Consider the following 26,031-nt stretch of genomic DNA (forward strand, 5'->3'; position numbering starts at 1 on the left):
GATTCAGCGATGTTGTGGTCTGACATACCCAATGACTAGAAGTCACGTCATGTGTCACTGGATTGAAGTGGCCTCCCTGTCCAGGTCTGTTCATACCTTTCTCCTGCAGCATTGTCTCCTGGAATAAGATAAGACTTACCTGCCGGTGACTATGAAATGGAAAAGCAGGATTGAAAATGGATGGGTGGCTGGGTTTCATTTTGATTTCCCTGTCCAATCCACCTACAAACCTAAAAGTATTTTATGCCTAAATGGAGGGTTGAGGAGCACAAGGAAGATAAATCACTGTATGTCAAACCTGCGATAAGGCCTTCCAACTACAAATTGGGTGTACAAGTCTCTTTTTGAATAAAAGCATAAGTAGTTCATATAAATCAACAGTCCAGCGTAGTACGTCTTTTCCTGGTTTTACTTTTGCTTCCAGATCTGGGCAGCAGTTCTTTATGGCCCATTGCTAAAAGTTAAATTGTTACCATGTGAACCCCAGCATCCAAGAGAGATGGGGATGAGGCAGAAAACAGAGATAATTAAGATGCCCATTCCAAAATCAATACTAAAACATCAAACCTCGAATCGATTGAGTGCTCGTGGTAGCAAACCTCAACAAGGTTATAGCTGCTGAGGCCTTGGAGGATTTATGAAGCCAACACGAGAGCAGTGAGTTGAATATAAAAAAGGAAAGCCATGTCAAGTCCTGCAGCGTGAAGTGTTATACTTGTACAATTAAAAAATAACAAAAAAATGGTATGAGGGCAGCAGTTATTATTTAAGCTTATTTATAGATTGATATAATTCAGGAGCAGCCTCAGTAAGTTAGGCCTCATTTTGAATCCTTCCAGGCGTTCATCCTATTATCTCAATCGCATATTCACAAGGAGCTAGCAGAATGGTAGACCACCATAAGGCACGTTCAGACACACTCTGACACCCCCAACCAGATCAAATGTCTAAATTGATGTTAAACGACTCGTCAATATGTGACTACAGTAAGCCAGATATACTAATTATTTACACAGCTGCCGTAGCTAAAATCATTTTTAGACCTGCCTTTGTAACTATTTGTGGCCCTCTGGCCCAACATTCTAAGATGTCAACAGCCTGTGCTGAGACTCCTGACATGTCAGCTGTATTTACAAGTTCATTGTGTCATCGACTCGACAGCTGCACGGCCCACCTCTGACACAGAACTTTGTTACCGTGCTTCGCTAATCTCTGCACTTGTCCCCTTAGGGGTCTTTCCATAATAAGACAGTGTGGTGTAATCCGCCTACAGTGGATCCAGAGTGTATTCAGGCCCTTCCACGTTTGGTACACTTTTTTTGTGTTGTAGGTTCAATTTGAAATGGATAAATCTGTCGTTTTGCCCATCAAACTACTCAGGGCCAACTTAGCAGCATCATAGGCCCCCTGGCAAAGTAGTGCGTTGGGGCCCCTGCTTTGATAGCAAAACAGAAACATCATGGGGCCTTATGCTCCTGGGCCCCCCAGCCAGTGCCCATACGTCAAGACGGGCCTGAATCTACTCCCAAAAACCCATAATGACAAATTATTATAAATCAAAAGCTAAAATCTCTCATTCATCAAAATATTCAGACCCTTCATTCAATCCTTTGTTGAAACCCCTTTGGTAGAAATCACAGATTTGAGTCTTCCCTATAGACACTTCGCACCCCCAGATGTGGGTAGCTGATCTCATTCTCCCTGGCAGATCCTCTCAAGTCCCATTAGATTGGATGGGAACTGCCATCTTCAGATCTTTCCACAGATGTTTTATAGGGTTTGAGACCCTCAAGGACGGTCAGAGACTTGTCCTGGAGCCACCCCAGCGTTTTCCTGGAAGTAACAGACTGTCACCCCAGTCTGAGGTCACAAGCACTCTGGTGTAGGTTTTCTCCAAGGGTCTCTCTGTATTTGGCAGCACTCATTCTGACCAGTCTTCCTATCCCTTCCCATAACATGATGCTGCCACCCTGAGGTTGGTATTAGGCAGGTGATGAGCATTGCCTGGTCTTTGCCAGACATGGTGCTTGGAGTTCAGCCCAAAGAGTTCAATTTTTATTTGTCAGACTAGAGAGTCTTTTCCTTCATGCTCTCAGAGGCCAAGTCGCCCATCTTATGCCTTTTTACTCAAGTCTGACATTACCATACATGCCTGATTGATGGAGTGCTGCTGAGATGCTCATTTTTCCAACAGGTTTTCCAAACTGAGTAGAGGACTTCTGAAGCCCTTTTGTAGTGATGATTGAGTTCTTGTTCACCTCCTTGACCAAGGCCCTTCTTGGACATTTGTTCAGTTTGTCCGGTCGACTCTAGAAAGAGTCCAGGAGATTCCAAACTTCTTACATATCAGAATTATTGAATCCACTGTGCTCCTGGGAACACTCAAAACTCTAGAAATGGAGTCATCCCCTTGACCTGATCTGTGCCTCGACACACTTTGCTCATGGAGGTCTACAGGGAGATCCTTGAACTTAATGGCTTGGTTTTGGTCCTGAATTGGTATGTGCCTTTCTAAATAAAGTTCTAGACATAGCCCAAGGAGAACTGAAACAAACAGGAGGAGAACCATTTGGAGAGCCACGGCAAAGGGTCTGAATACTTCTGTGAATGAGAGATTTCAATTTTTGATTTTATTTAATTTGCAAACCTTTCTTAAAACGTGCTTTCACTTTGTCATAATGTCTTACTGAGTATAGATTGATGGGCAAAAATGGGAAACGTACTCATTCAAAATGATATCTACAACACAAGAAAGTGCAGAAAGTGAGGGGGTCAGAAAACTTTCTGAATCCACTGTACAAATTCCAGTATGGGCTTTGGGGAGCCAGAGCCCGTCTCAATAGATTGGGTCCATCACAGGTCACACTAACCCACACAAGTTTAGGATGTTGGGAGGAGGAACTTGAGAACTCCGAGAAAAGCCCACACAGAGATGAAGAGAATGAGTTAACTCCATGAAGGCCTGATCACTGTGACTGTGAGGAAGCAGGGCTAAATGCTGCGTCACTGTGCCACTTTTATGGACCTAAATAACATGGGCACTTTACAAATATGCATTAAACAAAATGTGTAATAAATTCAGAGAGAAATTATACCTTATTGCTTTTTTTTTTTTCTGTTCAGGGAAGTCAGCTTTAAAAACTACACTTTCATCCAACTGAATGAAGAATTCTCTCGGGGAAAAGGACTGGATGTGGGAGCAAAGTCTTGGAAAGGAAACAACGTTCTTCTGTTTTTCTGTGATGTGGACATTTACTTCACCGCAGAGTTCCTCAACACTTGTAGACTGAACACTCAGCCAGGTGAGGGCGCTCAGGAGGCGCTGATGATGACATGCTGTGTTTTCTTTCTCAGTTCCTGGTAATTTCTGCTTGTTTCGTCTTGATGGAGTCCTGTGTGACTCTACTTTCACCTTTTGTATTCTTTATTAGGCAGACTTTATCAAATTCCGTAGACTTACTGTTTATAAGGTATTGTAGTTTAGCACTTCTCCCCACCATTCCTTCTACATGTATAAACTCAGGCAATCAGATAGAGTTAAAGGACAAGCAGGAGTTAAGTTATGACTTTAAATAATGTATTATTGATAATCGTCATAACATAATAATAATGTAAATATTGGCAACTATATACCCTGATAAATGCTAGATGTGTAGTTTTAGGCAGCACACAAACTTGTAGTTACTCAAATGTCTCTGCAAGTCATTTCTAGTCAGCTTTCTTCAGGACTGGCCACGTGCTTATCTCAATATGGCCCGAGTTGCGCTCCTGATTGTGTTCTCTTCATGGCTATGGTGTGAGAGAGAGAGAGAGGGAGGGGCATAGCGACCAGCTTTATACATTTCTCTCCAAATCCTTAGGCCAATCGGGCATCTTGGTACAGAATGGCTAAACCAATCCCAAACAGCCACACTTCAGACCAATGGCCGCTCACACTGCCTTTTCACACCCGCCCTCAAGTAATGGATACCATTTGTTTAGCTGAAGCTTGCCAGCTACTGGAGGCAGTTTTATGGCCTTCCTTGAGGGGTTGGTTTATAGAATGACCTGCACTGAATCCCCCCTTACCAAACCAGTCCAAGGCACCCCCTCCACCCCCAACCTTGCAATAAGGTTCACATCCTGAGTTGACTCGGGTCGGGGGGTTGGAAAGTTAGACATGAAAGTAGAACAAGCCTAATGACACCATAATATTACAATCAGGATCTCTAGATTACAAATAAAGACATACAGAACATTTATCAACTAATATAAAACTGGTAATTCATGAAAAGCGTTGGTGGACAGTAAAGTCGGTCACTTGCAAGACTTTAAACAAAGAATAAAACGTGTTCAGTGCCCCTGGCAATCATGTGGACTGGCATCTCCAGCACACGTTTTTCTTAAATCAGGTAAACCTGACATTACGAAGCACGTACTACAAGAATAAATGGCACCTCACAGTGATCTTCTGTGAATGGCCTTATTTTGTAATTATATTGCTCAATTTCTTAGCTCTGCTGTTTCACTTCTCTTAATTTGACAGTCACCAGTATGTTAAAATGCATAGAATATGGAAAATGATTATGGATGCAACAGGCGATTCTCACTTAAACATCAATAAACACTCAGAGGCTACTTTCTTCGGTCCACCAGCTCATTAACTAACGTAAATAACCAGGAGCCCCAAACAGCCAATCACAAGGCTGCCATTCAGCATATAAAAGCACGCCAGCAGAATCCAGGGGGGGTTTAGTTAGCATTGGATCAGACCTAAGAATGGGCAGTGAGCGACTGCGGTGTGATTTAGACATTGTGGTAGTCCTGCTGTCTCGGAGACAGCTGGTCTCCTGTGAGTTTGTCGCACTGAAGTCTCTAGAGTTTACAGTGAATGGGTGCAAATAAACAAGCAAATCAGAAAATGTAGTGATGGGCAGACAAAGCCTGTGAGGCCTTTGAGGCTTTTTCCTGATTGTGCCAGTAAAAGATCCGAAAGCTTTGAAATTAGTGACGTCTGGTGGACCAGAGGAGTCACAGAAGCCACGAGCTCAACAGGGCTGGCCAAGGATGTACTCATAGAAACCTGAGCTTTAAAAGCCTAAGAACACTATTAATGGGCGTTCATTTTCATCTTAGGATAGTCATGCTGTCGTTTAAATGACTCTGCATGTTAGTATTGGTGGCAGTTTTTTATTGTGAAATATTGTTTAAATGTGTTCTCCTGAAGATGTAATTTGTTGCCATTACAGCAGTCATTATGCATATTGTAGCATCGCGCCAGTGCTCACCTGTGCCGAATGCCCATGGACTGTCACTCTTTACATGGCTCTTTAGGTAGCTCGCTGTCAACTCTGTGATGGCTTGGGCAATTTTCTACACTGTGGTGGGCTGGCAACGTCACTACAAGGGTGGCCCACCAAATGAATTAAAAGGGCAGGCTCAGCTATGGGATAAAGCACGAGAAAGACCCAGTTAAGATGTGGGAGAAGGTTTAATGGTCAGATAAGATCAAAATAGAAGTTTTTGGCCAGACTTCCAATAGGTATATATGGCATAAAACTAACACTGCCCATGCCTCAAGAAACACCAGTGAAATATGGTGGTGGTAGCATCTTGCTGTGGGGATGCTTTTCATGTGCTGGGACTGGGAACACTGAGCTGAAGGAATGATGGATGGACACAAATACTGCACAATATTGCAGGAGAACTTACTCCAGTCTGCTGTGAACCTACGGCTCAGGAGATGATTCATCTTTCAACAACAACAACATTTATTTCTATAGCACATTTTCATACAAACAATGTAGCTCAAAGTGCTTTACGTGACGAACAAAGAGAAAAAAGACAAAATAAATAATTAAAATTAGGGAAGCACTAATTAACATAGAATAAAATTAAGGTCCGAAGGACAGAAAAAACAAAAAAAAACTCCAGACGGCTGGTGGAAAAAAAATAAAATCTGCAGGGGTTCTGATACCACGAGACCACCCAGCCCACACTGGGCATTCTACCTAACATCAATGACCTCAATCAGTCCTCATGGTATTCAGCATGATAATGGCCCTAAACAGAAAGGCAAAGCGACACTGGAATGTCTGATAAACAGGAAGGTGAATGTTTTGGAATGGCCAAGTCAAAGCCCTGATCTTAACTCAACTGAGAATCTGTGGCACCAACCTAGATGAGGAACCCTATAAATTCTGCCAAGAAGAATGAGAAAGAGTCGCTCCTGAACAAACTTACACACCCAACAGAATGAAGGATGTTCTTGACAAAGTATGAATGTGTAGGGCTTGGATACTTGGGCAGACAAGAACTTTGGAGATTTTCTTCTTCAGTTAAATATCTATAGAGAGTTTAGATTGACTTTGGAAATACAGTGCATCCGGAAAGTATTCACAGCGCATCACTTTTTCCACATTTTGTTATGTTACAGCCTTATTCCAAAATGGATTCAATTCATTTTTTTCCTCAGAATTCTACACACAACACCCCATAATGACAACGTGAAAAAAGTTTACTTGAGATTTTTGCAAATTTATTAAAAATAAAAAAATTGAGAAAGCACATGTACATAAGTATTCACAGCCTTTGCTATGAAGCTCAAAATTGAGCTCAGGTGCATCCTGTTTCCCCTGATCATCCTTGAGATGTTTCTGCAGCTTAATTGGAGTCCACCTGTGGTAAATTCAGTTGACTGGACATGATTTGGAAAGGCACACACCTGTCTATATAAGGTCCCACAGTTGACAGTTCATGTCAGAGCACAAACCAAGCATGAAGTCAAAGGAATTGTCTGTAGACCTCCGAGACGGGATTGTCTTGAGGCACAAATCTGGGGAAGGTTACAGAAAAATTTCTGCTGCTTTGAAGGTCCCAATGAGCACAGTGGCCTCCAGCATTCGTAAGTGGAAGAAGTTCAAAACCACCAGGACTCTTCCTAGAGCTGGCCGGCCATCTAAACTGAGCAATCGGGGGAGAAGGGCCTTAGTCGGGGAGGTGACCAAGAATCCGATGATCACTCTGTCAGAGCTCCAGAGGTCCTCTGTGGAGAAAGGAGAACCTTCCAGAAGGACAATCATCTCTGCAGCAATCCACCAATCAGGCCTGTATGGTTGAGTGGCTAGACGGAAGCCACTCCTTAGTAAAAGGCACATGGCAAGCCCGCCTGGAGTTTGCCAAAAGGCACCTGAAGGACTCTCAGACCATGAGAAAGAAAATTCTGCTGGTCTGATGAGACAAAGATTGAACTCTTTGGTGTGAATGCCAGGCGTCACGTTTGGAGGGAAACCAGGCACCGCTCATCACCTGGCCAATACCATCCCTACAGTGAAGCATGGTGGTGGCTCCATCATGCTGTGGGGATGTTTTTCAGTGGCAGGGACTGGGAGACTAGTCAGGATAAAGGGAAAGATGACGGCAGCAATGTACAGAGACATCCTGGATGAAAACCTGTTCCAGAGCGCTCTTGACCTCAGACTGGGGCGACGGGTTCATCTTTCAGCAGGACAACGACCCTAAGCACACAGCCAAGATATCAAAAGAGTGGCTTCAGGACAACTCTGTGAATGTCCTTGAGTGGCCCCAGCCAGAGCCCAGACTTGAATCCGATTGAAACATCTCTGGAGAGATCTAAAATGGCTGTGCATCAACGCTTTCCATCCAACCTGATGGAGCTTGAGAGGTGCTGCAAAGAGGAATGGGCCAAAACTGGCCAAGGATAGGTGTGCCAAGCTTGTGGCATCATATTCAAAAGGACTTGAGGCTGTAATTGCTGCCAAAGGTGCATCGACAAAGTATTGAGCAAAGGCTGTGAATACTTATGTACACGGGATTTCTCAGTTTTTTTATTTTTAATAAATTTGCAAAAACCTCAAGTAAACTTTTTTCACGTTGTCATTATGGGTGTGTTGTGTGTAGAATTCTGAAGAAAAAAATGAATTGAATCCATTTTGGAATAAGGCTGTAACATAACAAAAGGTGGAAAAAGTGATGCGCTGTGAATACTTTCCGGATGCACTGTATGTTGTCACAGCATGAGAGTGAGATTGGGAGCCTGCACTCATACACAGCGTGTTGTCACACCCACCACAGGATCCCAAATTAGGACCGAGTGCAGTCGTGCGATGGGTGACACCTCAGCACCACACCTGATCAAATGGGATTGAACAGTGTGAGTTTTTTTACGGTGGCTGGAGTGCCAATCATGTCACCAACCCCCAAATTTCCCTTGCAAGTTGGAGGACCTGCTTGCAGTTTAACGTCATACTCGGGACGGAGCAATTAAGATCCTTGCTCAAGGGCCCAATGGGGTGGAATCCAAATACAAAGAGAGACTGGAAACCAACTGAAGGATTGATTTACAGCTCCGTCTGGCCCGGTCTGCGCACTCATCTCAAGCTATCAATGGAATGCCAGTAATTTAACTTCCGCTGTCCCTTTCAGATGAATTAAAATTTTCTTTGTACCCCCTTAAACCTGAAATCCCCGATCCCCTCATTAATGACCGCCACCTAAGCACAGGGCTTTGTGTTACTCGGTAAGCCTGATGTGCACAGGACCCTTAGGACAATGGAATCCTGCAAAGCAGCTGCTCCGGATGGAGTTTCACCCCACGCTCTCCAGACTTTGACAGATCGGATTACTGCCGGAGTCACAGATATTTTTATTCGTCCAGTGTGCCTGTGTGCTTTAAGAAATCCACCACAGCGCTGATGCCCAAGGAAGCCATTGTAACTGCTGCCTGTTGGTACTCATTCTTGGAAAGGCCACCGTGGATTCAGAAAATATTCGGCATCCTTGAATTTCTGCACACTTTATTGTGTTGTAGATTTAATTTTAATTGGATACATTTGCCAACTTTGCCCATCCGTCTACACTCAGTAACCCATAATGACAAACATGAAAACATGTCTTCCAAAGTTAAAAAATGAAAAACTGAAATCTCACATTCATAAAAGTATGCAGACCCTTTGTTGTGGTAGTCCAAATTGTGGTCAGGTGCCTCCTGTTTGCTTTATTTCTCCTTGAGATGTCTTGAGAACTTGTTTGGCGTCCTCCTGTGGCAAACTGAATTGACCGAATGATGCAGAGGAGAGGAGTCGGGTGGAGAAACAATTGTCCTAAGGAACTAAGGAGCTAGTTATTGACCACACCAAACAGCCTCTGTGTCCAGTCACTACTCATGTAGTCAATGTAGAGGTGGTGCACTCCTACAAGTACCTGGGGGTCCATATCAATGACAGGTTGGACTGTCTGCTCTCATAACACAGAGGAACTATACAAGAAAGAGCAGAGAGACTTCTTTTATTTGGGAGACTGTGCTCCTTTAATGTGTGTAGTGACATCCTTCACACCTTCTACAACTCTGTGATGGCCTGTGAGATTGTCTACACTGTGGTGTGTTGGGCTGGTAACATCACGTCAAGAGAGGCCCACCAAATCAACAAGCTAATTAAAAGGGCAGGCTCAGTTACAGGATGCACCCCTAGAGATAGTAAAGGAGGAAAGAATTAAATCAAAAGTGAGTGCCATTATGAACAATGCTACACATCCTTTCTCTGACACACCAACACGGAGGACTTTCAGCCAATGCCATTTCTACACTGTGGTGTGGTGTGGCGTGCAGGGCTGGTAACATCACTTTCAGGAGAGGCCCACCACATCAACAAGCTTGACCTCTTGGAGGTAGTCATGGGAGAGAGAATGAAAACAACCTTGATGGCCATTGTGAACAATGCTGTACATCCTCGCTATGACACATAAACACTGGGGACTTGCAGCCAATGAGTTATTCAGCACAAGTGTGTCAAGAAACGCTATGGGGGTCCTTTATACCAACAGCAATATGCCTGCATAAGCCTCACTGGGACTGGGACTGCAAAGTCAGAAGTTTTCTTTCTTTTTAGTTTTCCTTCTTTTAGTTGGGCAGGGTTGTGGGGTCCAGTGGCTGTGGGACATCTGTTGGTGAAGAAAGATTCACTGATCTTGATTTTGCAGACGATGCTGTGATCATCACAGAGTCAGTGGATGCCCTGATTGGGGATGTCAAGAGACTGAATGAGGAGTCTGAGTGTCTGGCCTGTAATGACCTCTTGAGCACAGCCATCAGCAGTCTTGTCTGTCTGCGGAGAGAGTGTCGACCTCGTCGAGAGGTTTACTTACCTCAGCATTGGATCAGACATTAGAATTGGGAGAGCATGGGGGGTCATGAGGTCGCTGGAAAGCAGTGTGTGACACTCCTGATATCTATGCAAAAGGACAAAGATCCAAGTCTTTAGAGTCCTGGTGCTTCCTCTTTTGCTATATGGTTGCAAGTCATGGATGCTATCCAGTGACCTGAGATGAAGACTGGACTCCTTTGGTACTGTGTCTCTTCGGAGAATCCTTGGGTACCGTTGGTTTAACTTTGTGCTGAATAAGCAGTTGCTCATGGAGTCCCGAATGAGGCACATTACCTGCATTGTGAGGGAGCGTCAGTTATGGCACTACGGCCATGTGGCGTGATTTCCTGAGGGTGATGCAGCTCATAGGATCATCATTGCTGAGGACCCAAACAGCTGGACCAGGTCAAGGAGATGCCCACATTACACCTGGCTGTGGCAGACTGGACCACATGTCTGTCTGTAGGGGTGCCAAGCCACATCCCAAGCTGTTTTGACATGTAGTGAGTTCAGCAACACCCCGTACCAGTGCATGCCCCCAACCTAACCTTTTAGTAATTATGGTAAGTGTTCAGACTCTGTAGTGTTTGTGATATATTTATTTATTTATTTATTTTTTCAGCTATTGAAAAAAGGCAAGTTTCCACCTGAGAACAAGTGAAGTTCTATTTTAGGAATCTCTACAAGAATATCTCTGCATTCTCTTTTCAGAGCGAGTAATACTACTAATAATAATAATCTATATATATAATTCACTAAGTCCATGGCAAGAAAGACGCACGCAAGACAGAGCCCCGCCCACCAACTCTAAGACCATGGGATATGCACGACAGAGCCCCGCCCACCAACTCTAACCCTCCTCCCGAGTCCACCCTCGCTCTCGAGGCACGCAGCACCTCACCAAACACCGCCTCGGTCGCTTTCGTCTCTGCTACAGTCCACATGCACCTCTGAGCCACGTTGACTTTTCATTGTTCTTTTCGGTTCCGGCTGCTTTTCTATATTTAATCCACCAAATCACCCGACCACGGGATACGTACGCATGCAAGACAGAGCCCCGCCCACCAACTCTAACCCTCCTCCCGCATCATGGGGTACACACGACAGAGCCCCGCCCACCAACTCCAGCACTTACTGTCGCCGGTTGCATTAACAAGCAACCTTTGTGGCGTCACATGCATGTACTTACACTGACGACAAATATGACAGCTCTTCCTCACAAACAAGATTTCGCAAGACGGGAAAAACGGAACACCTGCAACATTACCTTCACATTGTTTTCCTTTTATTTCTGATCCCGTTCAACAACTGTGTGGCGACATCGACTTCTCAACTGTGACTCCGGAACAACTCAGTATGCGAGCTATATTAAGCGTCACCAATGAAGACTCGCTACACCTTAATGAACAGGTACTGAAACTTATCCCTACCGACGAAGTAACTTTCACCAGCCTTGACTCGATTGTCACAGATGATCTCGTACATCAACTTTCATTCCCCGAAGCATTTCTTAGCAGTCTTACTCCCACTGGCATGCCTCCGCATAAACTCAGACTTAAAATTGGTTTAGTCATCATGTTTCAGAAACCTCATGCCAGCAAGAAGTCTCTGTGATGGCACTAGACTGACTGTTACCAGCATTCGCCGCAATGTTCTGGAGTGTAAAACTATCGCAGCTGCTACCTCACAAACTGTCCTTATTCCCCAGGTATCCTTGACCCCATCAGGTTCAAATTTGCCTTTTACTTTTACACGCAGACAATTTCCTGTTAGATTGGCCTTTGCAATGACAATGAATAAGGCACAGGGACAAACTTTTACAACGATATGCCTGTATCTGTCATAACCAGTTTTCAGTCACAGACAATTGTATGTTGCTCTCTCCAGAGTTCCATCTTTTCATTCACTCACAGTCGTATCCTCAAACCAACCCCATTTGGACAACTGTGTCGTTCAGGGAGTGTTCACCCATCAATAAATAATTATGCGGCGTATGCTATGTCGCGGGTTGGCTAGTAATAATAATAATGCACACCAATCAGCTACAACATTAAAACCTCTGACAGGTGAAGTGAATCACACTGATTATCTTATTCCAATGACATCTGTCAAGGGATGGCATATTTTAGGCAGCATGTCAGTTTTTGAGGGTGATTGTCAAAAGAAGTAAAATGGGCAAGCGTAAGGATTTGAGCGACTTTGACAAGGGCCAGATTGTGATGGTTAGATGACTGGGTCTCCAAAACATCTCCAAAACAATAGATCTTTGGGGTGTTCTTGGTATGCATTGGTTAATACCTACTAAAGTGGTTCAAGGAGGGACAACCAATAAACCACTGGGTTCCCAATTCTCATTGATGCATGTAGGGAGCGAAGACTAGCCCGTCTGGTCTGATGCTGGCCATGGCAGAAAGGTGTCAGAACACACAGTGCATTGCAGCTTGCTGAATATGGAGCTGCATAGCTGCAGACTGGTCAGAGTGCCCATGCTGACCCCTGTCTACCACCGAACGTGCCTACATTGGGCATGTGAGCATCAGAACTGCACCATGTAGTAATGGAAGAAGGTGGCCTGGTCTGATGAATCACGTTTTCTTTTAGATGATGTGGATGGCTGGGTGGGTGTGTGTCATTTATCTGGGGAAGAGATGGCAGCAGGACGCACTATGGGAAGAAGGCAAGCCAGCGGAGGCAATGTGATGCTCTAGGCAATGTTCTGCTGGGAGACCTTGGGTCTTGGCATTCTGTTTCCCTTGGGACCTCTTTCAGGATGATAATGTGCCCTGCCACCCTGCAAAAATTATTCAGGAATGGTCTGAGGAACATGACAAAGAGTTCAAGATGTTGACTTGACCACCAAATTCTCCAGATCTCAATCTGATAAAGCATCTGTGGGATGTGCTGGAAAAACAAGTCCAAACCCTCATAACTTACAGGACTTAAAGGAATGTGCTGCCAACGTCTTGGCACCAGATAGCACAGGACTCCTTCAGAGGTCTTGTGGAGTCCATACCTCAATGGGTCAGAGGTGTTTTGGCGGCACAAGGGGGTCCTACACAGTATTAGGCAGGTGGTTTTAGGGAATCCATTCCCGGACGGGTGTATCCATTCCCGGGAATTTGGGAATCTTGCATGTCCTTCCCGGGAATCCCGGGGTCCCGGGAATGACACAGTGCACGGGCATCTCACATGTGAACGGTTTTAGAGCGAGCGACACTTATTTTTAATAAAACTACTGCAATATGTTGACATCAATAAAAGACGAACCTTACAAGCAGCTCATGCTGTCATATAAGTACATGTATCTAGTTAGTTGCGGTAATAAGAGCGTAGAAAGCACAACGTGTCCAGCGTGCGGTCGTTCAGGCGAGAGCGCACCTTCGTGCAGAATACGCCAGCCGCTGAGAAAGCACGCTGTGCCTCTACTGAAGTAGGCGGCACAGTCATCGGATACTGATACATGTGTTCTAAACAGCGGCCGCGCTTGCCGTTGCTCTGAAACACTGCCATTTCAGCTTTTACTGATGCATCCTGATGACAAGTTTCTTAGCACAGATAATGCGGATGCAGCAGACTGACGCATTGCAATTTCAAGTTGCTGTTCAAAGCTGTCAACAGCACAGACGTCAATGAACTCTGCCCCGTCCCGGCATTCGTGAGCTGCAGAGTGCAAACACCTCCCAGTCCACTGTGCTCAGTCTTAGTGGGGGCCGGGAGACGGACTGCTGCTGGTCAGTTGTTGACTGAATTAATCGGCAACACACTACACCGTGGGGCAAAATACCGTGCCACTTAATTATTTTCAACTATAAGTCTGTTATTTCTTGAACGATTTTTACACTTTTACACGCTATATATGCGAACTTGGCTGTTCCCGTTTCCCGGGAATTACAGCCGTTTCATTCCTGGGAATGAAAAATATCCAGCCTAGGCGGTTTTAATGTTGTGGCTGATCGGTGTATATAGTGAATATCCTACTGTAATATCTAGCAGATAACCGTACATAGCAAATGTAAAAATAACAAACAGCATACCACTGTCACTGATGAATTTGTCAATAAGTCCTTAGTGTTGGAACATTCCCTGTCAAAGGCTAATTTCTCTAAATGACAATCGAAGTGCGCTTCTTTCTTTAAGCACCTGTGATCCATTTTAATGAATCGGTGGTCGTCCGGCACTCAGCTGCAGTCTTAAATTGCCCCTTGACATTTATTTATGGTCGAAGTCTCTCACAGAATGCCCACAGCGACAGCTAATCCGCACTGCAGATGGTCCCTTTACAGTGGTATCCCCGTGGCGAGGACTATACTTGGCACATATTCATATTCTTGAAGCTGTAGGTGTGCGCCTTCTATTGTTTGCTGGCAGCCCGCTGTTTTTTAAAAGCCCACGTGACTACCGTCAAGTCATTTCTCTGGAGACGCATTGGGTGGTGGGATTATCACGCCGTTGGCTTTATTAAGGTGTTAATATCTTGATCTGACAAGCATACCATTATAATTAAATGCATTATGTTTCCCAAAAGTGTATTTATTTGATTTTTTGACAGTGATATAATTAATCTTTCTTTATTTCTTTTAGGGAAAAAGGTTTTCTACCCAGTCCTTTTCAGCCTGTATAATCCAGCTTTAATCTACGGCCATCATGATCCAGCACCGTCTATAGAACAGCAACTGGTATGTCTTTATTTTTTATTGGAATTGAATTATGGCTTCTTTGTATGTGTGGTAAGTCAGCCCCCGGACACAGACAGACAGACACTGAATGTCCAAAACAGACACGTTTATTTGCGATAAGTCCTTTAACACCACCCGACACAATGCTTTACTCGACCCAAACTCAGTCCCTTCTTTCCTTCACTCTTCGTATTCCTGCCGCCTTTACTCCTCTCCTCCCTAGCTTCATCTTCCTCCTCCCGACTCCGGCCTCTGACTGGAGAAAGGCGGCCTCTTTTATAATCACCCGGATGTGTTCCAGGTGCTCCTTGACAATCTTCTGACAGTACTTCCTGGTGTGGTCGGAAGTGCTGCATGAGCACCCGGAAGCACTCCAGGTGTCCCTGGAATTCCTTCCATCAGCACTTGAGGGTGTGGCGGAAGTGCTGACATCCAGGGCTCCTCAATCCTCCGGGAGCCCCCTTGTGGTGGCCACGTGCCCCAACAGGGCTGAGTTTCCATGCTCTGTTCCCGTGGCCCCCATACAAACTAGGACGGCTGCCCTCTCGTGGCCCAGAGGGAGGTATAGTCCCTCTCCCGGCATGGCCCCCCAGCCATCCACCACATATGTCATGACATGACTAGTTATGAGCAAACCCCGCTGAATCAATTCTCCCCAGGTTTGTTGAATGTTTGAGAACTTTGGCAAACTTGGCAAAATGCATTGAAGTCAAAAGAGAAGAAGAAACTGAACTAGTTATGAGTTGATTATAATGGCGCAATTGTCTTTAAAGTGTGTGCGAGGGTTAGGGAATCATCTGCCAACTATGTTAGACTGAAAATCGTGACCAACAATATGCCAGTGCCAACTGCTATGCCACCATGCATCCCTGAGATAAAATTATACTCAGGGACAACAACACTCAGAGTCCTTTATCTCTGAGCTCCTATCATTCTGACTAACTGACAACCACAAAGCCTGTAATACAAGATTTATATATTGGGGGGGGGGCTGCTCCCCCATCACTACCCGATCTGCGCTACATAGCAAGGAGCATAGCATGCTTAATCCAGCAGTGAAGACACAATGTGCAGTGAATCTATACAGAATAACAAATTGTTTTAGTAATATTCTCATTATGGTCAGCTAATGTACCCCTCAAATAACAATACAGTGCAGATCTGGTCGGTTAGTGATATCACGCATGAGTGTATACTCTGTAAATTATTCACGCATAATTAAAGCAGATCAGACAGAGCCATGAAGTGTGAGGTGGAGTACGCAGACATACGCATGCAAGAAAGTTCGGCACATTTTTCTTTCACTGATTTTTATCTCGCTAGATAAGTGAGGGACTGAGAAACATGACAGACACATGAAAGCAAATCTGCCCCTCAGCATCTCAACCCCTCAAGGATCTCAATGCCTTGGATGAGGCCCTCCAGTGGCAAGTATGTGAACCCTTTGGAAATCACTACATTTGTCTTTAAATGCAGTCTGATCTTAATCGAATTTACAATAATGCACAGATTATTGTATTTTTCTTATACTAATTGATCACATCATTCAACCATTCACAGGTGTAGGTTGAAAAAAAATACGTGAACCCCCTAAGGCTGATGACTTCAACATAACTTATGAGAATAAGAAGTTAGCAAACCTGGAGTCCAGCCAATGAAACGAGATTCGAGGAGTGGTTTAGGGATACTTTGACCAATAAAAAAGCCACAACCATTTTGAGTTTGCAGTTCACAAGAAGCATCTGCCAAAGTGAAGAGGGCCTCTCAAAAAAGGAGATCTCAGAAGATCAAGATTTGTGGATTTGCATAAAGTTGGAAAGCATGACCAAGTACTTTCAGGAGAGTTTGGATACTCGTCACTCCACAGCTAGACAAACGATATAAATGGAGATGATTTAGTACGGCAGCAGCTCTCCATAGAAGTGTGAGCCAACCAAGATGACTTGAAAGACACAATGCAGAATGCTCAATGAGCTAAAAAAGAACCTCAGAGTAACAGCTAAAGGCTTGAAGGAATCATGGGAACAGGTTGATATCTCATCTTGAGCCTGCCACACTAAAATATTGGACACGCATGGTATTCCATGGAGGAGGAAGCCATTGCTCTCCTGAAAAACACCTTGACACTCCACAACTCTATTGGGAAAATGTTTTGTGGATTAATTAAATTAAGGTTGAATTGTTCAGAAAAAATATACAGAATTACAGTATATATGGTGTAAAAAGGGCACAGCATACCAACATAAAACATCATCCCACCAGTTAACTACAGTAGACATGGCATCGTAATTCCTGGCTGCTTTGCTTACTCGGAGCCTGGACGGTTTGCCACCATCAAGAGGAAAATGAATTCCCAGTGTTATCATGGTGTCCTACAGGATAATGTCAGGGTGGCTGAGTGAAAATCAGTAGGAGCTGGGTGATGCATCAATGACCTAAACGTTGAAGTAAATCTACTACAGAATGGCTTCAAAAATAGAAAATCCACTTTTTGGGGTGGCCCAGTCAGAGCCCAAACCTTAACCGAATAGAGAGGCTGTGGAATGACCTCGATAGAGCTGTTCACAACAGACATCCTAAGAACATGGCTGAGCTGAAACAGTTCTGTAAGGAAGAACGGCCCAGCATTCCTCTTGAACGTTGTGCAGGTCTGATCCCCAGCTACCAGAAGCTCTCGTTCGAGGTTATCACTTCCAAAGGTGGTTTGACCAGTTATGAAATCCAAGGCTTCACTGACTTTTTCCACAGCACACTGTGAATTTTTGAAGGGTGCATTCAATAAAGACATGAAAGGTGATCATTTTGTGTTATTATTGTGCTTTAAATGAAGATCAAATCACATTGTATGGTCAATTAACGCAGAAAAGCAGCTCACTACAAAGGGTCCACATATTTTTTCTCGCCACTCCTTATAGGAAGAAGGCCTTTAGACTGGTGCTTTACTTACAAAAGTGTTCCACTCCAGCAAAGTGTCAAATCCCACAGTCTGTCTTAATCCAGGCATGCAGAAGAGCAAAGCAGAGTTCCTCCCAGTGCAGACTCCAGAAATATAATGGCAGCCTGTAATTATCTCTGCAAAGAGAAGACAGTTTAAAACACAAAGCCCCCATTTCTTGACCTAATTTAATAATGTGGATCTCTGCACCTGGGCTGTTTGGTCAAATGTTTTATATCAGCACACTGAAGGTTTAGTTCCTATTTGGCAAATATGTTCTTAAAGATTTATTACATAATCATGTATCTGTCTACAGTATGTGTGTATTATAATCACTGAGTCCCAAAACCACACACACAAGGTCTCCCAACCACTTCTAACAATGAACACAGCCAATAAACACACAATCATAAGACTCTGGTCTCTCCTTTCGCCATCCTGGTGAGTGTTGCCCGCTGCCTCCCGACTCTCACTCCTCGAGGAGAAGCTGTGAGCTTCATTTAAACTGGACACTGGACTGCGTCCGGTATCACAACACTGGCCATCTGAAGCACTTCTGGGTTGTGTGGAAACCAGGGCAGTCCTACCCTGGCAGTGTCCTCTGGTGGTACCCAAGAACCCCGACAGTGCTGCTCTTCCAGACTTTAATTCCCATGTCACTCTATGGAACTCCTAACTTGGTTCAGCCCAAACAAAAACACTGCCACTTGCAGTATGGGGGAATGATCTGCTGTTGGCATCCATGTTTGCCCAGTCCATCTATTACTCTTCTCTCCCAAGTGGGGCGTTCTGGCCAGGTTCTGTCTGCACTCCCACCATCCTTCCATTATGTCCTCCTGGCTGGACAAAAAAAACATTCCCCATGCCAGGCAGGACGCCTGTCCTTCTTCCATTGCACTTACACTGTCTGTCTGTCTATCTATCTATCTATAGTGCTTTATCTATCTATCTATCTATCTATCTATCTATCTATCTATCTATCTATCTATCTATCTATCTATCTATCTATCATATAGTGCCTTTTATTTCTATCAGTCTGTCTAACTAATATAGTTCGTTTCACATATCTGGCAAAATAATATTGTATCTGTCTGTCTGTCTAACTCAGGGTGGCTTAGTGGTTGACACTGTTGTGCAAAGATGACATGCTGCTCATGTCAACGATCAACACTGTAATGAATGGATTATACCAGAAATGAACAAGGATGTCGGTTTAGATCTTAGACTCTGCATGGATGGCATGAGGGAGTGCCCAGCTAATAGGAAGCTGCCAAAGGCAACAGACTCAAAGGTTTATCTTTCTATTCTTTTTTAATTTTATTGCTGCTTTTATAGGCCATCAAGAAGGACACAGGATTCTGGAGGGATTTCGGCTTTGGAATGACTTGTCAGTACCGGTCGGACTTTATTAACATAGGTAAGCATCAGGAAAAGGAGCAAAGATATGTTGCATTGCATGCTTGGGTTCAAAGACACATATGAGTAATGAAGATGCCGTCTATGGTCTCTGAAGTGAGGTCTGTTACCTTAGTGAAGAAGAAATTAGAACATTAGATAATCTAGACAAGAACAGGCCATTCAGCCCAACATAACATGCCATCCTATCCACATAATGCTTCCAAAATTATATCAGGTCTAGTTTTGAAAGTCTCTAAAGTCTTACTGTCTACCACACTTCTTGGTCTCTTATTCCAAGTGTCTGTGGTTCTCTGTGTAAAGAAAAACTTCCTAATGTTTGTGAGTAATTTATCATTTCCATTTTTCCAACTGTGCCCCATGTTCTTGATGAACTCATTTTAAAGTCACCGTCTCGATCCACTGGACTAATTCCCTTCATAATTTTTAACACTTCAGTCAGGTCTCCTCTTAATCTTCTTTTGCTTAAACTGTTAAAGGCTCGGTTCTTTTAATCTTTCTCCATAATTCATCCCCTGTAGCCCCTGAATCAGCCCAGTTGCTCTTCTCTGGACCTTTTCTAGTGCTGCTTTGTCCTTTTTGTGACCTGGAGACCCAAACTGCACACAGGACTCCAGATGAGGCCTCACCAGTGTGTTATAAAGGTTGAGCAGAACCTCCAGTGACTTGTACTCCACACATCAGGGCGCTATATAACCTGACATTCTATTAGCCTTCTTAATGGCTTCTGAACACTGTCTGGCTGTTGATAGCGTAGAGTTCACTACAACTTCTGAATCTTTCTCATAAGGTGTGCTTTCAATTTTCAGACCTCCTGTTGTGTATTCATACCTAACATTTTTACTTCCTGTGTATAATACCTTATATTTACTAACATTAAATTTCATCTGCCCAAGCCTGTATGCTGTCCAAGTCTCGATTATCTGCCAGTCCACCTATCTTGGTATCATCTGCAGACTTAACCAGCTTGTTACTTATATTCTTATCTAAATCATTGATATAAATTAAAGAAGTGGCCCCAGCACAGACCCCTGTGGGGCACCACTCTTACCCTCAGCCAGTTCTGCGGAGGTTCCTCACACCGTAACACTCTGCTTCCTGTGTCTGAGCCAACTTGGTGAGTCACTTTGAATTTGTGCCATCTTTTGTTCCATAGCGGTGCTTCCCGTGACATGTTGCAAGGTGATCAGGGACACTTTGACGGATAGAAGAACATCTAAGCTTGAACTCCAATGCTGAAGTGTGTAACATTGGCAATGTAAAGACAAAGCAATTCATAAATAACATCATACAAGGATGGTATCTTTTCTACACATATCTCAAAGATTCAATTCAATTTTCAATTCAGTTTGTGGGTAAAGTACAACATTTCATGTAGCACACATATATACAATTATGAATATTCATATAGTAAAACAAAGCAATGTCAGTCTGATTGATGTGACAGGATCTTAAAAATGTCTGTCCATTAGTATTAGTACTAACAAAAAGCCCAGTCAACAGCATCCCTGCAGAAAATACACCCTTGGGAGCCCATGGTTGGTTGTAACGTAAAGTCGGACACAAACACAGTTCTGAAGACCACCACCCGACCATCCTATGCATTCGGAAGTGTAGCTTTGTGCTGGGCAGTGTAATCAGACAACAAAATCTTTTGGTTCCGATGCTCCCAGTATCTCAGATCTTTCCCATGGGTAGGGAACAGCATGGCAGTAGAGCAGTGGCACAAGCAGACACTCGGAAGAGAAGCAGAATGGTGGAGGGCCAGTAACAGTTTACAGTTAATGTTTTTCTTCCATTTTTGTACACATGACTAACAAACAGAAGGGTCGCTGATAAGCCCAGCTAATCAGCGACTGTAATCAGATATGCTTGACTAAAGTTGTGAGTCTTTGGATTGGATTTAAAGGCTGAGATAAAATGGGGCATCTCATACAAGCAGGCAGATCGTTCCACAGCTTTGGACCCTGTAGCTAAAAACCTGACCTCCCATTGTTGTCCTATCAATCCTTGGAATCTTTAGTAGGCGGAATCCTAAGATTTGAATGCACACTTGGGTGTTATATGTACTGAGAAGGTCAGGTACAGGGCCTTCACAAAGTATTCAGACGCCTTCACATTTCTACACATTTTGTTATGTTGCAGCCTTATATTAAAATCTTTTAAATGTATTTTTTCCCTCACCAAACAACACTCAGTGCCCGAGAATGACAAAGCAAAAGCAAGACTTTAGAATTCTGATTTTCACCATTACAAAAACCGAAAATGCCACATTGACACAGATTTTCAGAGTCTTTAGTTGAAGCCCCCTTGTTAGCATTTCCAGCCTGGAGACACAACAACCTTAACACACCTGGATTTGGAGATTTTCCTCCATCGTTCTCTGCAGATTCTCCCAGGTTCTGTCAGGTTGGATGGAGACCATCGGTGAACAGCTATTCTCAGGATCTCTGGAGATGTTTGATTGATTTCAAGTCCGCGCTCTGGCGGGGCAACTCAAGAACATTCACATAGTAGACGCTAAGTCATTCCTGTGTTGTCATTGCTTTGTACTGAGGGTTATCATCCTTCAGCCCAGTCTGAGGTCCTGAGGAGTCCAGAACAGGCTTTCATTAAGAACATCTCCGTACTTTGTTTCATTCAGCTTTCTTACAGGCCAATTATTAGTCTTCGAGGCCCTGCTGATAAAAAAAAAACAGCCCTACAGTATGATGGATCCACCGTCACACTACACCATTGGAATGGTATTGTACAGGTGGTGACTGGTGCCTGGTTTCCTATTGACGTGGCTCTTGGTTTCATCAGACCAGAGCATCTCGTTCCTCACAGGCTGAGAGCCTTTCAGGTGCTGTCACAGAGGATACGGATTGGCCGGCACTCCTGCTGGGATGGATGGTTTCACACCCAGCTGAGATGCCTTTATAACGGATGCATAGAAGGAAGCCCCCCAGGGCCATGAGCTCCCCCATTGTGTTAGGTACCAACATCCGTCTGCTGGATCTCCCATGTGCACACCCACAGGGCTGCATGGGAGTTGTAGTCGAATGGGCATCCCTGCTGGGTTTCTTGGGAGCCACCAAAGGGAGCTGCCTTCAGCCCTATAAAGGTGGGCCAGTCCAGAGTGTCTTGTGGTTCATTTGAATGCATTTGGGAGTTAGCGAGTGTAGTAGTTATTTCTGTGCTTTGTTCTTCTATGGATTTCTAAGGATTTTTGACATTTTGTGCTCCGTTTTTGACCCCTGTCTTTCAGACTCCATAAAGCCCTGATCTCCAACACACCACTTGATAATTTATTCCACAATTCTCCCTCCTTGCAGACGACTGTAATGGTCTGGCATCACGTCTGGGCTAGTTTGTGAACTTGTTAGGTTAATGGTTGAACTGGCCTGATATTAGTGTGCCTTGTGGTAGACTGACACCTTGCACCTGAGGTAGTGTCTACCTCCCCGTAACATGGAGTAAGTGGCTCCAGAAAATGAAGGAATGAATTTAATAGAATTTCATTTTTAGTAAATTAGGTGAAAACTGATATATTATCAGAAAGCGTAATTATTTTTCCTCGAGGAAAAGCAAAAGATTGTCTTTCTTCTTTAAATTCACCCATTTTCTGAACCCGACTGCAGCACAGGAAACACTCCGAGGTGGGACTCCAATCTGCCACAGCTGCTTTGTTCAGCTGTTTTCAAATGTGAGACTTCAGCTGAAATGAACAAGACAGAACTATTCACGTAGTCCATTAGTAGAAGGGTCCAAAAAGCTGCTTTTGCTAATTGCTTTTGAAAGGACCTTAGAAAATCAAATTTGCAGTCATTTTTTAATGTTATAATAGACTTTGGAGGATATACAAGATAGGTAGGTAGGTAGGTAGGTAGGTAGGTAGGTAGGTACGTACGTACGTACGTACTTTCTTTATTAATCCCAAGGGGAAATTCACATATACAACCTTAGCATTTACCTGCCAAAGCGGTGCATGGCTCATCTTTTGCTTCTTTTAGCTCAATCTGAAGATGGACATTTTGACAAGTGCATTTCATCACATTATTCTTTGCTGGTCTATAATAGAATCCCCAGGTTCCTTTAGTGTCAAAACACGATTGCTGTCAAATGACAGTAGGGGTGAGCGCGCTGAAATGTGATGCTTGGCACATCTACGTGACTTTGGGAAAGGTAACAGAGTATCAAGCCTTCCTCTGTTGTGCCTGGGCTGCTCATAAATTATTAAAATGACATCTCAAATAAACAGAAGCTTTTGTAAAACTGAGTCGATGCTCTCAAAGTGTGGTGAGTCTCAGTGGCCTCAGTGACTCCTATAGCCGTTCTCAGGGAGCTGACCATTGGGGGGCTGCATCTCTCATGAGGCCCCCCAGATGTTTGCACCAATTTGTACAAATTCAGTGAAGATGTTGAGTGATGAAGTCTCACGCTTGGCAAAAAGGAGTTGGGACCTCCAAAAAGTGCCACAAGAATCTTCAACAGCCAAACCAGAAGAGACTCACTCTTGACGTGCTTATCCCCCAACTACGACCTGCAGGCTTCAGCCTGATCAGGCCCAAAATGGGAGACCAGTTTTTTGAACAGTCTCAAAATATAGAAATGCCTTACAAGAGAAATAAAAAATGTAACCAGAAGGAAATGAGTATTCTTTATGGGTGAATATACTTTACAGTATGTATTAATCAAAAAATCAAGAGTAAATGGGAAAGATTCAAAAAGAGCAAAAAACAGTTGCCTAAAAGGCATTCCTAGGTAACAAAGTGCCAAAATGTAATCCTGAACAATAATCTTAAAAAAAAAAATCAGGAACTCCAAACCAAAAACAAGACAGGTTGAGTATCCCTAATCCAAAATGCCTGGGGCCAAAAATAATTTGGATATTTTGGGATTTTGGAATTTCACATTAGGGATACTCAACCTCCATCCATCCATTATCCAACCCGCTATATCTTAACTACAGGGTCATGGGGGTCTGCTGGAGCCAATCCCAGCCAACACAGGGCACAAGGCGGAAAACAAACCCCAGGCAGGGTGCCTGCCCACCGCAGGGCACACACACACCAAGCACACAGTGTGTGCCCTGCGGTGGGCAGGCACTAGGGACAATTTAGGATCACCAATGCACCTAACCTGCATGTCTTTGGAATGTGGGAGGAAACTGGAGCGCCCGGAGGAAACAATACTCAACCTGTACTTACCAAATATAACAGCGTTCGTTCACAGCTGCCGGAGTTCCTCTTGTCTTTTTCCTGAGGGTGGTCCTATGTCTTGGGGTAGCACCTACACGGCACAAGACGTGGATGCACATCATTCATTTCTAATACTTGGTTGAAAACCCTTAGCTGGCAATGACAGCCTGGAGTCTTGAACTCATGGACATCACCAGATGCTGGTTTCCTCCTTTTTAATGCTCTGCCAGGCCTTTACTACAGCGGCTTTCAGTTGCTGTGTGTTTGTGGGCCTTTCTGTCTGAAGTTTAGTCTTCAACAAGTGAAATGCATGCTCAGTTGGGTTAAGATCAGGTGACTGACTTGGCCATTCAAGAATTTTCCACTTCTTTGCTTTAATAAACTCCTGGGTTGCTTTGGCTGTATGTTTTGAGTCATTGTCCATCTGTATCGTGAATCAATTTGACTGCATTTAGCTGGATTTGAGCAGACAGTATGTCTCTGAACACCTCAGAATTCATTCGGCTGCTTCTGTCCTGTGTCACATCATCAATAAAGTCTAGTGTCCCAGTGCCACTGGCAGCCATGCACGCCCAAGCCATCACACTGCCTCCACCGTGTTTTACAGATGATGTGGTATGCTTTGGATAATGAGCTGTTCCACGCCTTCTCCATACTTTTTTCTTGCCATCATTCTGGTAGAGGTTGATCTTGGTTTCATCTGTCCAAAGAATGTTTTTCCAGAACTGTGCTGGCTTTTTTAGATGTTCTTTAGCAAAGTCCAATCTAGCCTTTCTATTCTTGAGGCTTATGAGTGGCTTGCACCTTGCAGTGCACCCTCTGTATTTACTTTCATGCAGTCTTCTCTTTATGGTAGACTTGGATATCGATACGCCTACCCCCTGGAGAGTGTTGTTCACTTGGTTGGCTGTTGTGAAGGGGTTTCTCTTCACCATGGAAATGATTCTGCGATCATCCACCACTGTTGTCTTCCGTGGATGTCCAGGTCTTTTTGCGTTGCTGAGTTCACCAGTGCTTGCTTTCTTTCTCAGGATGTACCAAACTGTAGATTTTGCCACTCGTAATATTGTAGCAATTTCTCTGATGGGTTTTTTCTGTTTTCGCAACTTAAGGATGGCTTCTTTCACCTGCATGGAGAGCTCCTTTGACCGCATGTTGTCTGTTCACAGCAAAATCTTCCACATGCAAGCACCACACCTCAAATCAACTCCAGGCCTTTTATCTGCTTAATTGATAATGACATAACGACGGACTTGCCCACACCTGCCCATGAAATAACCTTTGAGTCAATTGTCCAATTACTTTTTTTTTTTTTTTTGCATTTTACTAATATTTTTATTTTATTAATTTTCATTGTAATCATTCCATACAAATAGATCAATTTATAACCCAACAAAATTGAAGACAAATCAAACCCCACCCCTGAGAAGGAGAGCTTAGCTAAAGGAAAATTGCTTAGGGCTTTTTAATAAGGCAACATTAAACAAAAGAAAGGGAGAAGTAAATATCTATATAAATAAGAGATGGAGAAGGGAGTTACTTTTGAGCCCCTGAAATGAAGGGATTGTGTTAAAAAATGCTTTAGTTGCCTCACATTTTTATGCAATCGTTTTGTTCACCGCACTGAATTAAAGCTGAAAGTCTGCACTTCAACTGCATCCGAGTTGTTTCATTTAAAA

At 43.8% G+C, this 26,031-nt stretch overlaps 1 protein-coding gene across 4 annotated transcripts in view; it reads left to right on the forward strand.

The window, feature by feature from the left end:
* Window positions 1-26,031, forward strand: part of csgalnact1a (chondroitin sulfate N-acetylgalactosaminyltransferase 1a) — a 448,394-nt gene that overhangs the window by 418,052 nt on the left and 4,311 nt on the right. For 3 of the 4 annotated variants that reach the window (XM_028802606.2, XM_051928033.1, XM_051928034.1), the window contains 3 exons: window positions 3,124-3,302; window positions 14,724-14,818; window positions 19,089-19,170. In XM_028802606.2, coding sequence (XP_028658439.1) covers window positions 3,124-3,302; window positions 14,724-14,818; window positions 19,089-19,170 — 356 coding nt within the window. The remainder of the gene's footprint in view (window positions 1-3,123; window positions 3,303-14,723; window positions 14,819-19,088; window positions 19,171-26,031) is intronic. The other variant, XM_028802607.2, reaches the window with a different exon arrangement.

The sequence above is a fragment of the Erpetoichthys calabaricus genome, chromosome 5 (genome assembly GCF_900747795.2).
Source record: "Erpetoichthys calabaricus chromosome 5, fErpCal1.3, whole genome shotgun sequence".
In the NCBI taxonomy this organism is placed as follows: Eukaryota; Metazoa; Chordata; class Cladistia; order Polypteriformes; family Polypteridae; genus Erpetoichthys; species Erpetoichthys calabaricus.